The sequence below is a fragment of the Antedon bifida genome, chromosome 9 (assembly GCF_963402885.1).
Source record: "Antedon bifida chromosome 9, ecAntBifi1.1, whole genome shotgun sequence".
NCBI classification, from domain to species: domain Eukaryota; kingdom Metazoa; phylum Echinodermata; class Crinoidea; order Comatulida; family Antedonidae; genus Antedon; species Antedon bifida.
In genome coordinates, this window is record NC_136234.1 from 21,035,675 (window position 1) to 21,049,018 (window position 13,344).

Sequence of the window (13,344 nt, forward strand, 5' to 3'; positions counted from 1 at the left end):
CTAATCCCAGCTTATACTACTGAATGAATATAAGAATACGGTTATAAATATTGAAACTGACTGTTTAAATAATTTGTAACATAATCTGGCTTTAGGATTAATGTAAAGGGTGGAGACAATAATACCTAGTAATGGTTTCTCCTAATCAACTGCATTCAGGGCTTTAGAAATACTTAATTTAATATGCAGAAATATTCAGAATCGTCACTTATTTAAAGTGGAGTGATTATCTGTATCTCTTAATGCTAAAACCTAATGCTAGCATTATGAGATGGGTTATGGGATGGTTATAACCTATGATTCATGCCCTACTGGTTAATTGCAAATAGTACCATACTTCTTGTTAGCTTTTTTTTTTTAATCTTATCCGGATTTGAAATCTTTACTTTAAGTGGAAAGAGTTGATTATTTTAGATTAAGCAAGACAGGTACTGTATTGTAATAGTGATAATAACTTACAGTATGATTCACACCATATTAGGTTACGTTTAATTACACATGGAAACCTTTAATGAAACAGTTGAGTTGATTGGTCATCCAAAATCTACGACTCTCTCCCCAACCCTTGACCACTAAAAACATATTGTTAATCATCCATGGGTGGACATGGGTAGCATTTAAATTTGGAAGGTATCAATAACCTGTTGATGGTGGTAATTATCGCTGTTGGTTTCGATTAAATAAAATAAAAAGAAAATAAAATAAGATTTCTACCAGTATAGTGCAATGTGAAACATAAACATGTAAGAATGTAAGTTTTATGTGAGAGGATGGGTTGGGTCACCTAATCTAAATTGTACAGTTGAGCTAAATATCAACATGTCATCCCTCAATTCCTTCTGATCATTCTCTCACTACTTATCCCCCTCCCCCTCTCCCTTTCCCAGAGAAGCATTTTATTTACCTTTTCAACCACCCTCACCTTTCTTTTTAACCTTTCTGTATAGCTACAAACCTGACACAAAGTAATTAATACTGTATATTGTCGCCAAAGTCAAATTTCAGACACCAAATTCTAATACTCGTTAATGTACTCATTAAAAGCTGTGCCTTGAATCTTCCAAATGTCTTGCTTATAAGTTGCTTGTGTGAAGTGATGTATCGGACGCCAATTACAATTATCTATGCATTGTTATGATTTAAACCATTCATTCTTCGCCAAGGTCACATGATCACTTCCAAAAACTAATATTTACACACGCAAAAAAAAGCATGCATTACAGAAATTACCCAAGGTTGTTCGATAAAAGGAATCTGGCGTCAACGTTACGGATAATGGGTGCGGAAGTAGTTAAGATACTTACATTATCGGACGCATTGTATTGGATTGCGAGATAGGGGACAAATTAACTATCGTATCCGGTAGGATCAGTGACTGTTTGATAAATTGACGTCGTTAAAGATGATGAATTCCTAATGTTGTTAAATAATTCACATGATAAAACTAAACCTTTTAATATTTATTCAAAAGTGATTTTTGCTGTGGAGCTATAATTGTATTCATTAATTTTGATGATTTTACTCATTGTAGTTTAGAAATTTGTGTTACCCTTGAAATCTACTGTATAATTGACAGCAGACTGTATTTCATAGTTTGTATTGTATAGAGATATTTTTTTTTTTTAAACTAATAATAAACCTTCAAACAATTTACAAAACCTAAGACGTTTCGACTCCATCATGGAGCCAGTCTCAGAATTTAATGAATTTATTGTCAGAAATATAATATATTTCTTTATTTTCAAGATTTTTTTTTTACTTTGATTTATCTCATTTATCAGTTAACTGACCAAGCCAGGCTGTAATTTTACAAGTTGATCAATAACAAAATAAATGAACATAAAATAATTTAATTTATCAAATTAACAGCATAAATGTATCACTTCTTTTACAACTGAGTAAAAGTTTCTCCCTTTCATAAAAAATCAAAGCAAAGTCATAGAGCAAGTACTCGTAATACTTAAGAGCAAGTCTTAATTATCTTGTAGAGCAGACAGAAATATGCAGAATTACGGTTTTAGAATCATTACTAAAAAGTAAAATTTAGCCCGAAGCAAGGCCAACTGATTGCTCTGTATAAATTTCGCAAACAAGTAGTCGGCGTGCGTACTAATGATTATTACGGCACAAATTCCTCAGCTATAATCATTACGATCTTTCTTTAATGACGGGAGTGTTTGCCGCTTAGTCATGTGACCTTTATTAGTGGTTTAGTACACTTATATTATTATTATAAGAAAAATATTACTATATTCCATTTGTTTTATGAATCAGTACAGTATATTCACATAACCCTGAATAATGTCAACTGTAACATAGATAATATAGACATAAGATAATAGTAAATTTGATAATCAAAAGTTCTCACAATGTGTTCGGTTGTCTTAAAATCTTCAAAATGTAAACAAACAAGAAAAATTCATACCACATTTAAAAAGATATGTTATGAAACAATTTAAATTTGTCTCAAAAGTAAACTACATAATTATTGTAATAATTATTTTTTAATTTTTACAATGCATTTGTTCAAGTTCTTAGATATTGTAATTGTTGTCAAAGTTATTTTGACCAACTAGCCTAGGTGTTTAGCCACAAATATTTATTTGTATATCATACTTTAAAGCACTGTTTAAAAAATGTTTTCAAAAGGCTTTCAAACTCATGGACTTTACTTGCATTTCAATAACTGTTGTCTAAATGTGTAAAGTTTTTTCCATTATTAAAAAATTAGTTTTATTAAGAAAATAAATATTAAGAAAAATGTTCCGAAAAATAAATATTAAGAAGAAAATGAAATCTATTTTGAAAGAGTAAGAAGCAAAGTTTGACACGATAGATGAATTGTAAATGGAATGTTACAATGCAATCAAGATACAATAAGACAGAGAAGATCTAAGTGTTAATAGCTTTACATGAAAGACAATGAGCTGTAAGAAATTACCGATTGGCGACAAACTTTGTTGTTCACATCCCTCTGGGTATGTACACTCAGTACATTAGCACTTAATTAGGTACGGTTCATAGAACATGAATAGATTCTAGACAAGGAACGCCAACTAAAACAATATTTACTCAGACAAATGAACATTTAGTTATGGAATGGAGAAGATTATACCATCTGCTAATAAAACTAACTTTTTACTTTTATTGTTTCGTAAGTGTATTACGGCTTTGTGTATTTGTAATTAGGTAAATTATTGCGGAAGCCTTTGTATTCTGGTATGCGTATATTTATGAATTAACTCCTGAGACATCAAATGACTTTAAATAGTTCTGTACATGATTAAGTATACTGTTCTTTATATATTTTTAATAAACATTTTATAATAAATAATTTATAAAAATGTTTAAATAATGTTTGAAAAAGTAATAAAATAAATTTATATACAAAATTCATTTAATTCTGATAATTTAAATTAATAATAAATCAATAAAAAAACAAAACATACATATTGAAATATTATTTCTTTTTATATTAATATTATTGTGGTTGTAAGTAAAAATACATATAAATTAAAATTTCTTTTTTTTTAAATAGAAAATCATAATAATAAATAAATTGATTTTCACAGATTGAAATATTATTTCTTTATATTATTATGTTGTATTGACTTATAAAAAAAACAATCAAGTGAATTGTATATGTAACTACTGTATAGTATGTTCAATAAAAAAAATTGAAGGGAAAAAATTAAATGGTAGACCAATCAAATACTTTCTTGACAAACATAAACTGTTAAAAAAATATTTGTCAAAAACAATACACTAATATATAATTAAAAATCATGAATAGTAACAAAATAAATTTATTTTATTTCCTTTATAATCATTATTATTCACTTATAGGAAATTAAGTATGTTTACTATAAGTAATTTGAAAGAGGCAAAAAGAAAATGATAGACCAATCACGAATAAATACTTTGTTGACAATGTCGTTGAGAGTGTCACAAAGTATCGTGCTAACGCTATTTACACTCCCAGCTGGTCTTTAAAACCATTCATAAGCCAAAAAGAAAGACGAAATTATACCAATAGTTTCTAGTGTTTGTACAATGACACAAAATATACGTTTGTAAGAACAACTAAATTACAGTTTGTTTATCTATTGTTACGTGCTATATTTAGCTACCAGCTGCATCTCTGTGCGTGTGCATAAGTGTGTGGATTTTTTTTTTATCATTGCTATTTTACTAGTCTTTTTATTCCATTTATAATTCCAATATTGTAGATGCAATTATCATGCCTTAGGCAATGTGTCATTTAAAATTTGAATTTTTTTTTTATTGTTTTGTTTTGTGAATGGAAGCTTGTAAAGATGCGGCACTTGGGAATTAATTAAATTAATAAACAGCTGGACGTATCAAATACAACTCGCTTTAAATGCCAATTAAATTGGTATCATTCACTGTTAAATTCAAAGTTGGCATTTTTTTAAACACTTGTTAGCGTGTGAGTATTTACAGGTTTATATGTGTATAAAGTTGCAACGTGCAAAATACTTATAAATGAGTTCATTGTTGATGCTAATATTTTTGTAAATGCTTTTTTCTTTTCTTATGGCACTAAAAACTTAACAAAAGCACACAAACTAGTTAAATTATCCAAGTTGTTTAAAATGTTTCATTTCAACCAAAATTTCACTAAAATTAATTTTTTCTAAAAATGTATTCTTTTGTTTTTACTAAAAAAAATTAATTATTTTCACATAAGGTAATTTTATGTATTTTTGTTTGTTTATTTTTTCCCTTTGTTCTTCCAAAGTTTACAAATTTTGAATTCATCTTTTTAACTTGGAAATTTCAGTCAAATTAAATAATATCCCATTTACCTTTTTTATGTAATACTTTTTATTACTTTGTAATCCAATTTCAATTTATTTCTGGATTTATAATAAATAATAATATTACATGAACAACAGACTGTTTGAAACTTAACATAGAATGTCTAGCTTTGAAGAAAGAAGTGCCAATCTTGATAACATTATAACCAATCACAAGGAACCAACAACCTTTGAGGAATTCTCCGCCCAAGTGTTTGCACCCTCGCTCAGTCGTAACATCAAGCCAGGTAAACAATTTAGCCACACCGCTGTGTCTGTTCAAATAAGAGCCATAGTGATTGGTACCATATTGAATAAAACCCAATATTAGAAACATTATTTTTTATTAGAAACGAAAATTGTAGGTAAAGGTAGTACTTTTTAAAAAATTCTTAAAGTATAAAAATGTAAAAAAGTAAATTTGAAGTAAACAGATATTTCAGATCTTTAATTACAAAACCAAGCTAGAAATTATTTTTTCTATCCTTTTATTATTCAGAAGTCATGTAAAGATGTAAATTATTAATTTATGTTGTTTTTAAAGGTGTGAAATTCATTGTTGGCAATAAGCTGAAAGATCCAGATTCAGCCAGCTTAGCAGCAGCAATTCTGGATGCACAGATCAAAACAACAAAATTGCAGAAGTCATCTCGCTCCAACAGTATTGGTCATTTGGATAGCAGTACTAAGAACCGACGCAGTTACCCTAAACTTGTTCAGACTGTTAGTACAGCTGCTAGGACAGGCTTAAGTCAGCTAGGTAATATAGTGTTATTTGAAATTGTTTCCTCCGATGAGTATGTTACTCCAGCCGATTCTCATACAGTATCGTGTCTAAAGCCAGCAGAATCATGCCTGCTAACTGCAACAGCCTAACAAACACCTAACGCCTATATTTTAACATACATCAAATCTAAATAATTTCACTAACTATAACAATAAACAAACATGGTAGGAGGGTCAAAGCTGAACAACCCATAACGCTGAACAAGTGCATTGCAGAAAAACGTTGACGTAATGCTTTTGAAAAATAGAGAGTCCAAGAGTGCAATGAATTACCATGGTCCTCCCCTCTTTTTCTTTCTCTTTAGTGGCGTCTACCCGTAAGATGTTGATAATCATAAATCCATTTCTTTATTTCAATTCTCTTCTATAACTTTTTGTCTCTGTTGAACTTTGCGCAATAAAAGACAAGATATTCCAAAATAATTTATTTGAGTGTTTTAATAATCAATACATACAGTGTTTCTAATTCATTTGGTATTTAGTTTTCTTTGCTTACTGTAACTATAGAGTTGTATTTACTATAATTTGGCAATGAACTCTTAGCTAAATGATCATGCTTGTATTTACTAGCTCTGCCTTACATTTAGAGTAATTACTGAGATTACAATAACAATCATACTTTGAAACTATAATATAGATATTGGTATATTTGATTGATTGTTGAGCTGCACGTTCTTGGCGTTTAATGCCATTTCATCATCTTTATGATCTTATGTACTTTTTTTCTCTTTTCAACAGGTAAATGCAAAACAAAAGCAAATTGAAGGCAATATTTTTGTCTTTTTGAGTTCTTCCCTCCCACTATTATTACTTACCAATAGTTAAAACCAATTTTATACTAAAGGCCAATTTACACAGACGAGCGGTAATTTTTTTTAGGAAATTTGTTTTAAAATTTCTATCTTTAATAAAAACTATTTTATCATTATGCAATCTTTATTCATCAAATTGATATATAATATATCTTATTGTTATATCTTTATAAAGCATTATTTGCTTTCTTTCCTTATAATAAACTTTATCAAATCTTTTTTCTTTTTTAAATTGTTTGAATTATGTGCACTTTTATATCAATTGATGTATTTTTTTATAATAGGCAAGGTAACTGAAGACCGAACCAAAATAGACGATAAGGGACCAGTTGAGTTTACCAATTCAGCACCGGGGGACACGTATGCACCCTTTCCGAAAGGCCGTACCAAATCAAAACGAGTAGTCTCTAGCAATTCATCAGAAGTGACGCCACCAGAAAGCCCAACAGCTAAAGGGTTCAAAGTTTAATGGTAGTTTTATCTTCTTCTTTTTACCATTTTTTATTTTAGTTATATTATATATATTTCAAATTTATTTATTTATAGCAATTCTAGATTATGTCTGAAATAACCTTCTCCTTTCTGTGTCAACTTTACAGTAAACAATATTTTTTAAAGCTCTGTCTACACTATCAAACTTTATGTGACAAAATAACTGAGGTGTCCCCTATGGACACAATGACATCATATCACACTACCAGATTTGGGCACATCACACTTATTTTGTCAAACTAGACAAAGCGTTTCGACCCAATGATACTTTTAATTTGTTATCAATTAATTTCAAAGTAACCATTGACATTTCAATTTCTAAACAAAAACTTATCGTAGACATATAGTTTTTCAGGGCTCTATTAAATAAAATAGTGCCCTAAAAAACTGCTTTTAAAATTGTCCAAGTGACTGACGGTAATTTTAAAACACATTTATTTCACAGACAGCTAACAAATAGAAATTTATGTTAAAAGAAAAGTAAGAGAACCCTCACTGATATATACAGCTTCTGTACTTATTAATACATTGAATGTGAATACATAGGAAAATAGCCTGTTGTGACATGCGGCCTACTTAGGTGACTTGTACACAGGTATTAACAACACAATCTACAATTGCCAAATTACTTAAAACATGAACAACAAAACTTACACAAAAAAAACCACTGTACTCACGCACCCCATTACATTTATACAATCTTTTTTTTTTAAATCCATGCATTTATTAAATTGATTTTTAAAATAAAAAAAACGTAACAATTAAAAAATTTACATTTCAATTTAATTTATTTGAGAATCATTCTATGAACTTTTAAATGAAACAAGTTTACATTCTTTAGTATTATTATTCTTTTACTTTTATTTTATTTCAACAATATTTTATGAGGGTGATCCATCCAGCATAAGCTGATCATTAGGGACCCTCAAACAATACAAACAGTAAATACAAAATAAACTATAAAAATACAAAATTAACAAAGATATAAAAAATAAATATATATATATATAAAAATACAGTAGGCCTACAATGAAAGAAGGATAAAAAGAAATAATTCTGATTAAGTTCATTTTATATTAAGTCATAGCATCAGCATTGTCACTAGATTTCCCAGATATAGTGATGCATTATAAATGATTCATTGAAAAATGTATATCAATACCGGATGCACTTATGAAATGATCATCAATTATTAGAACAACTTTGTTCACATGGGAATTGAATTGAGGGCGCTCTATCAAACTGACCATCAGTTGAATTTTCACCATGTTTCTGTGAAACAGGTACAGTTAATATTTTAAATGCAATTTAAATTAATTTTATTTCCACTTCACATACATTATGTCAAGTGCAAAGAATAAAAGTGGTTTTTGTTTGGTCATTGACATCACTTTGTCTTTATATTACTGACCTCTATCCATAGTGTGTTTGCTAAAATCAACTTTCCTTTCTGTTAAATTTGCTCATAACAGGTTGGAGTTCCAGAGATCTCCACCTCTTTCCATTTCTCTTATCGACAACTCGTGGAAGAGCAACTATATCACCGCCCCTTCCTCTTCGTAGTATCTACTCACAAATGATTGGTTACCACCAACCTACACCTCTTTCTATTCATCTTAGCGGAAACTACTCACAACAGATGGGTTACTACAAACCTACACCTCTTTTCCTTTCCTTTTAGTGATCTACTCGTTGCAGACTGGTCACCGCGGACCTTCACCTCTTTCTATTCATCTAAGTAGCGGAATCTACGTGCAACAGATTGGCTACCACAGACTGACACCTCCTTTCCTTTCCTTTTAGTGACATCTCTTTTCTTGTGACATCTTATTGTAATCAATTACCATGGTCCTCCACTCTTTTTCTTTCTCTTAGTGGCATCTACTCGTAAGATGTTGATAATCAATTACCAAGGTCCTCCCCTCTTTTCTTTCTCTTAGTGGCATCTACTCGTGACATGTTGATAATCACAAATCCATTTATTTACTTCAATTCTCTTCTATAACTTTGTTTTCTTTGTTGAACTTTGCGCAATAAAAGACAAGATATTCAAATTAGTTTTGTTGGAGCCATGTTACGATCAACTTAAATATTTACATTTGTCATAAAAAGCAAATGTTATTTATTTAGTCTATTTAATGCATTGGTATTGTTTACATTTATCTGTTACAGAAATAATTTACATTGTATTGTAGAAAAATCAATAAAAATCAGTATTCATATCACATCAGTAAATCATAATCTATATTTGCTAATGATAATGAATTGTAATGAACTAATTTATGATTGGTAATTAATATTTTATCATGTAATTATTTAAAATGTAACAAAGAACTTGTGTGTGTTAGAAGCATGCTATTCTTAATTCTTTGAGGAAAGGTCGAGTGTACTAAAGTTGCCTTTTGTCTTTTGTTCCTCCGCATATTTCTTTGGAGACGTTGGATTATGTAAACATTGGACTGCAGTTACTGCAGTAAATACATTCTCCAAATGTTAGTTTGTTCCAAGTTTATGAGGCAGTCACTGCAATAAACTGTGTATGATTACCTAAACAGGTTAGAGAGTATACAAAATATAATTATTGCAGTAACTTCTAGCCTAATGCTTTGAGAGCCACAGTATAATTTTGGACATAACTTAAACTTTATATAGTCAGTAATTATACACATACAACTAGGACAAAAGTATAAATGTACTGTATTTGTTCACTTAGCTGTTTGTGTTTTTCAAATTAACTTTTCAATAAATTAGTGTTTGGAAAATCTGAAAAACCATGAATTTTACGTACGTCCTTGCGTTGCGTCGCTAGTGGGAATCAAGCTTAAAGAGCGCGTTATAAATGTTTGATATTATTATTATACCCAGCATGTGTACTCACACATAACTTTGCTTATTTCATGTCTAGGCCTATATATTGTTTATTAACTTTGATAACTATGACACATTTTGTAAAATGCTTTCAAAATACGACACATAAAATATGTATCTTTCATGATGAGTAACGCAGTAGTTTGCATTTTAATATACTTCATACTTGGAAAATTATTTTATCATATTTGGAAAAATAATTTCAGTCCGCCGTCCTTTTCGTTTTTAAATAGCCAAGGCTACATATAAATATATCAAAATAACCGTACTATCAATTGTTAGATTACCGTATGTGTTTATTAGAAATGTATAGTCTATTTATTTGTATCCTTAATACCATACAACACACTATATACCGGTATATACACATTCAATTAAAAAAATAATAATAATCCTCAATCACTCGTTATTATACAATATTTTTTTTATTTTTACATTTCTTTTATTTTATACATGTTTTATCAACATAAAAATCAGCAATATATTTTATAATTGCTAATAATATACAACACAAATATCTGTAAATATTATTTATTACTGTATAGATAGTGGTTAACGTTTTCTATCAAAGAAAAAAAATGTAATAATGTAAACATAGCAATTAATGATAATTTGTATGATGAGAATTTAAATAATTTTAGTTTTTATTTTAAAATGTCTTTAGCAAACAATTATCACCTTGTTTAAAGTTTTATCACTATATAAATCGGTACTGCATTTTTATATGTTTTATATTTTATTAGTTTTCCGATGGAGGTTCATTTAGGGGTGCTCGAAATGTATGTATGTATGTTGTTAATTAACTCCACATTCTGTGCTAACAGAGGACTAGACGCTCGTCTTGGCACTGTTCGGGCCATTTAGCAGGCTAAATGCCAATGTACACAGACAAGCGGTAACGGTAATAAATATATACAATCTGTTATTCCGTATGACCATTTACACAACGCGGAGCGGACGGGCAGTTGCCGCTCAGGATAGATACAGATTCTGTGTCGGACAAGCTACGCGGTTTTCCGCTTACCGTTACCGCTTACCGTTACGGCTCGTCTGTGTAAATTGGCCTTATGTTAGCTTCAGTCATCGCTAAATTTGTGAGTAGGAACCAACTTATCTAAATAAATACTTATGTGTGAACGGATCCTAATCGCGAAGAAACGCTCTGTACGTTGTTGATCGTGTGATCTGAATGTACAGTAACGATAATGTAGGTATAGCGTTGACATGCCGTAAATACTCTCTTCATAAATTGTAGCTCGTTACAAGTCTATTTAAATGTGAATGCAAAGTTAAACGAAAATATATTCTACTATTATTTTTATTATTCTTTTTCGTTCACTTTTCTGATATAGTAGGCATGCCTACACTTGGATATACTACGGTTATTTTACCATCACCAATATTGTTTATTAGTAGGAATATTATGGTGATGGGGCTATTTTGAGGGTTAAATTCGTTCTTTATTCAACCTCCTAAAATGGATGTAAGAGGAAGAAAAACAAAAATATCAGAACAACACGAAATTCAATATATATGTTAAAATGATAATTATGTAATACAACAACATTATATAGTTTACTTAATTATCCTTATTAAGTCGTACTTATTATGCTGTATGTAAAGTATTGTATGAATATTCAGAGATAACGGACTTGATTGGTGATATTAAACAAGTTTAATGTAACTTTTAGATATTAAATTACAATATTATGATTTAAAAATAAAATAATTTATAATGCGTAATGTATATAAATGGTAATCGTTAACGTCGTGTATAGTGAAGGCGTGCCATACCTCTGATAATATCTCAATATAACGAGTGGTTGTCGATATTCAATATTATTTTAATTGTTATCGGACTATGGTTATTTCTAATCCAATTTGTATAGATGGTAGTTGGTTGCCTGTTAATTATCAAAATAGCTGATTTAATGTAGAAGAGTTGTTTCAAAGATGTACAGAGAAATCAATGACTTCATAATAATTATAAAAATGTATATGGAAGATTCGTGAATAAATTAATAAGGAAAATATGATATATTGGTTTATACTTTTATCTTTCATTTTCTCCCTGATATACAGGTTTGATATACGATCTTAGGCCTAGTATAAAAGTACACGTTACCAAACTCTCAGTATACCACTGGTTGGATAATATAAGTTACAACTGCATTCTCTTTGATTTGATTGGCTGATGCGTTCACAAACATCAGCCAATTAGTTTGCAATAAAGTACATGACTTAACTTCTGCAAACTTATTTTTGTGCAGTTTGTTACACTAGTAAACCTTGTAAAACTTGTTTTTGCCACATTCAGTATTTTCTTAATTGAAACGAATTCGTTCTATAGTAGTATTTATCCCCATAAATATCTGTCCGTTTTATTTATTTGAGAATTGATGTTCACTAAAATTTAAACAACGAATTGATACTATTGATATAAAGTTTGCGGTACACCACGTATTTTAGTTATGAAAAGAACTGTTGAGTTTCTCGACGTTTCGATCAATATGCTTTGATCGCCCTCAGGATCGAGTGATAATTGATACTGTATACTTATATTCGTACTACAAAAGTATGTGCCAAACATAGGGGATGACATGACCGTGGTATTATGAAAATTAATTATGCAATTTTATATCAAATAATGTCAAACTTAACCGAGAAACTTTTAATTCGATTCAACGATATTTCAAAATAATGTAAAATTATTCATTTGTCCTAACAATAACATAAAGCCGTATAATGAAGCCATAAGTGTGTCGTTATTAGAACATTCCAGGGCGCCTAACATGATTATGTTTTCATATAGATTAGTCTGGCAGTCGTGGGTTTGTAATCGATTTTAATCCATCATGTCCAGTATTTTAATAGTAATTCATGTGATATATATTCTTCGAGATGTAGCTACACAATACCGTAGGCCTACCATTGCGGATATTCCCTAGGACGCAACGCAAGAACGTGCATGCAACGTAAATGATTTGACCAATCACAAGCGACAGTCCCGATTATCCACTTCGTCGTGATTGGTCAAATCACTTGCCTTGCGCTTATGTCCTATATGCCTATTTAAAATACGGTAAATACGTAGTCAGTGGTTATATTTAATTTTAATCATTCATATAAGAAAAATAATTATGCAGAAATGATATGAACATTATAATATGTTTAATGAAACGCCCTCTTTGTATAAAAAGTGGACTTCTATTAGTATAATTAGAACGTCGGCAGCAGACGCCTGACAATTGGTTTTACGACTTGTGTGCTATTGTAGTCTATATTTGTGATTTGATGGGAAAGTGAATTATATTCGCCTATGTACAAGTCGTAAAAATATATATTACCATCTTACATAATAGATATGAATAAATATACAAAAGAAATGAAATCGAATTCTTTCTGGTGAAATCCCGAAAACAGTATTATTCCGAGAAAGGTTTTTAATCTCCAATAATTTGAAGCATTTTTTCGTTTTATTTTACATTAACAGTATAAATATATTATTTTTAACGGATTTTCGATCAACGAATTGTTAAACGAGGTTATCCAGCTTGTAACGTAAT

The 13,344-nt window shown here is 29.8% G+C and overlaps 1 protein-coding gene across 1 annotated transcript in view; it reads left to right on the plus strand.

Annotated features, from left to right (window-relative positions):
- The window catches only part of LOC144852130 (ral GTPase-activating protein subunit alpha-2-like), a 35,427-nt gene extending 28,420 nt beyond the window's left edge, over positions 1-7,007 (plus strand). The window contains exons 40-42 of the mRNA XM_078709848.1: positions 4,950-5,068; positions 5,365-5,580; positions 6,703-7,007. Coding sequence (XP_078565974.1) covers positions 4,950-5,068; positions 5,365-5,580; positions 6,703-6,887 — 520 coding nt within the window. The 3' untranslated portion in view covers positions 6,888-7,007. The remainder of the gene's footprint in view (positions 1-4,949; positions 5,069-5,364; positions 5,581-6,702) is intronic.
- Positions 7,008-13,344: the final 6,337 nt, after the last annotated feature.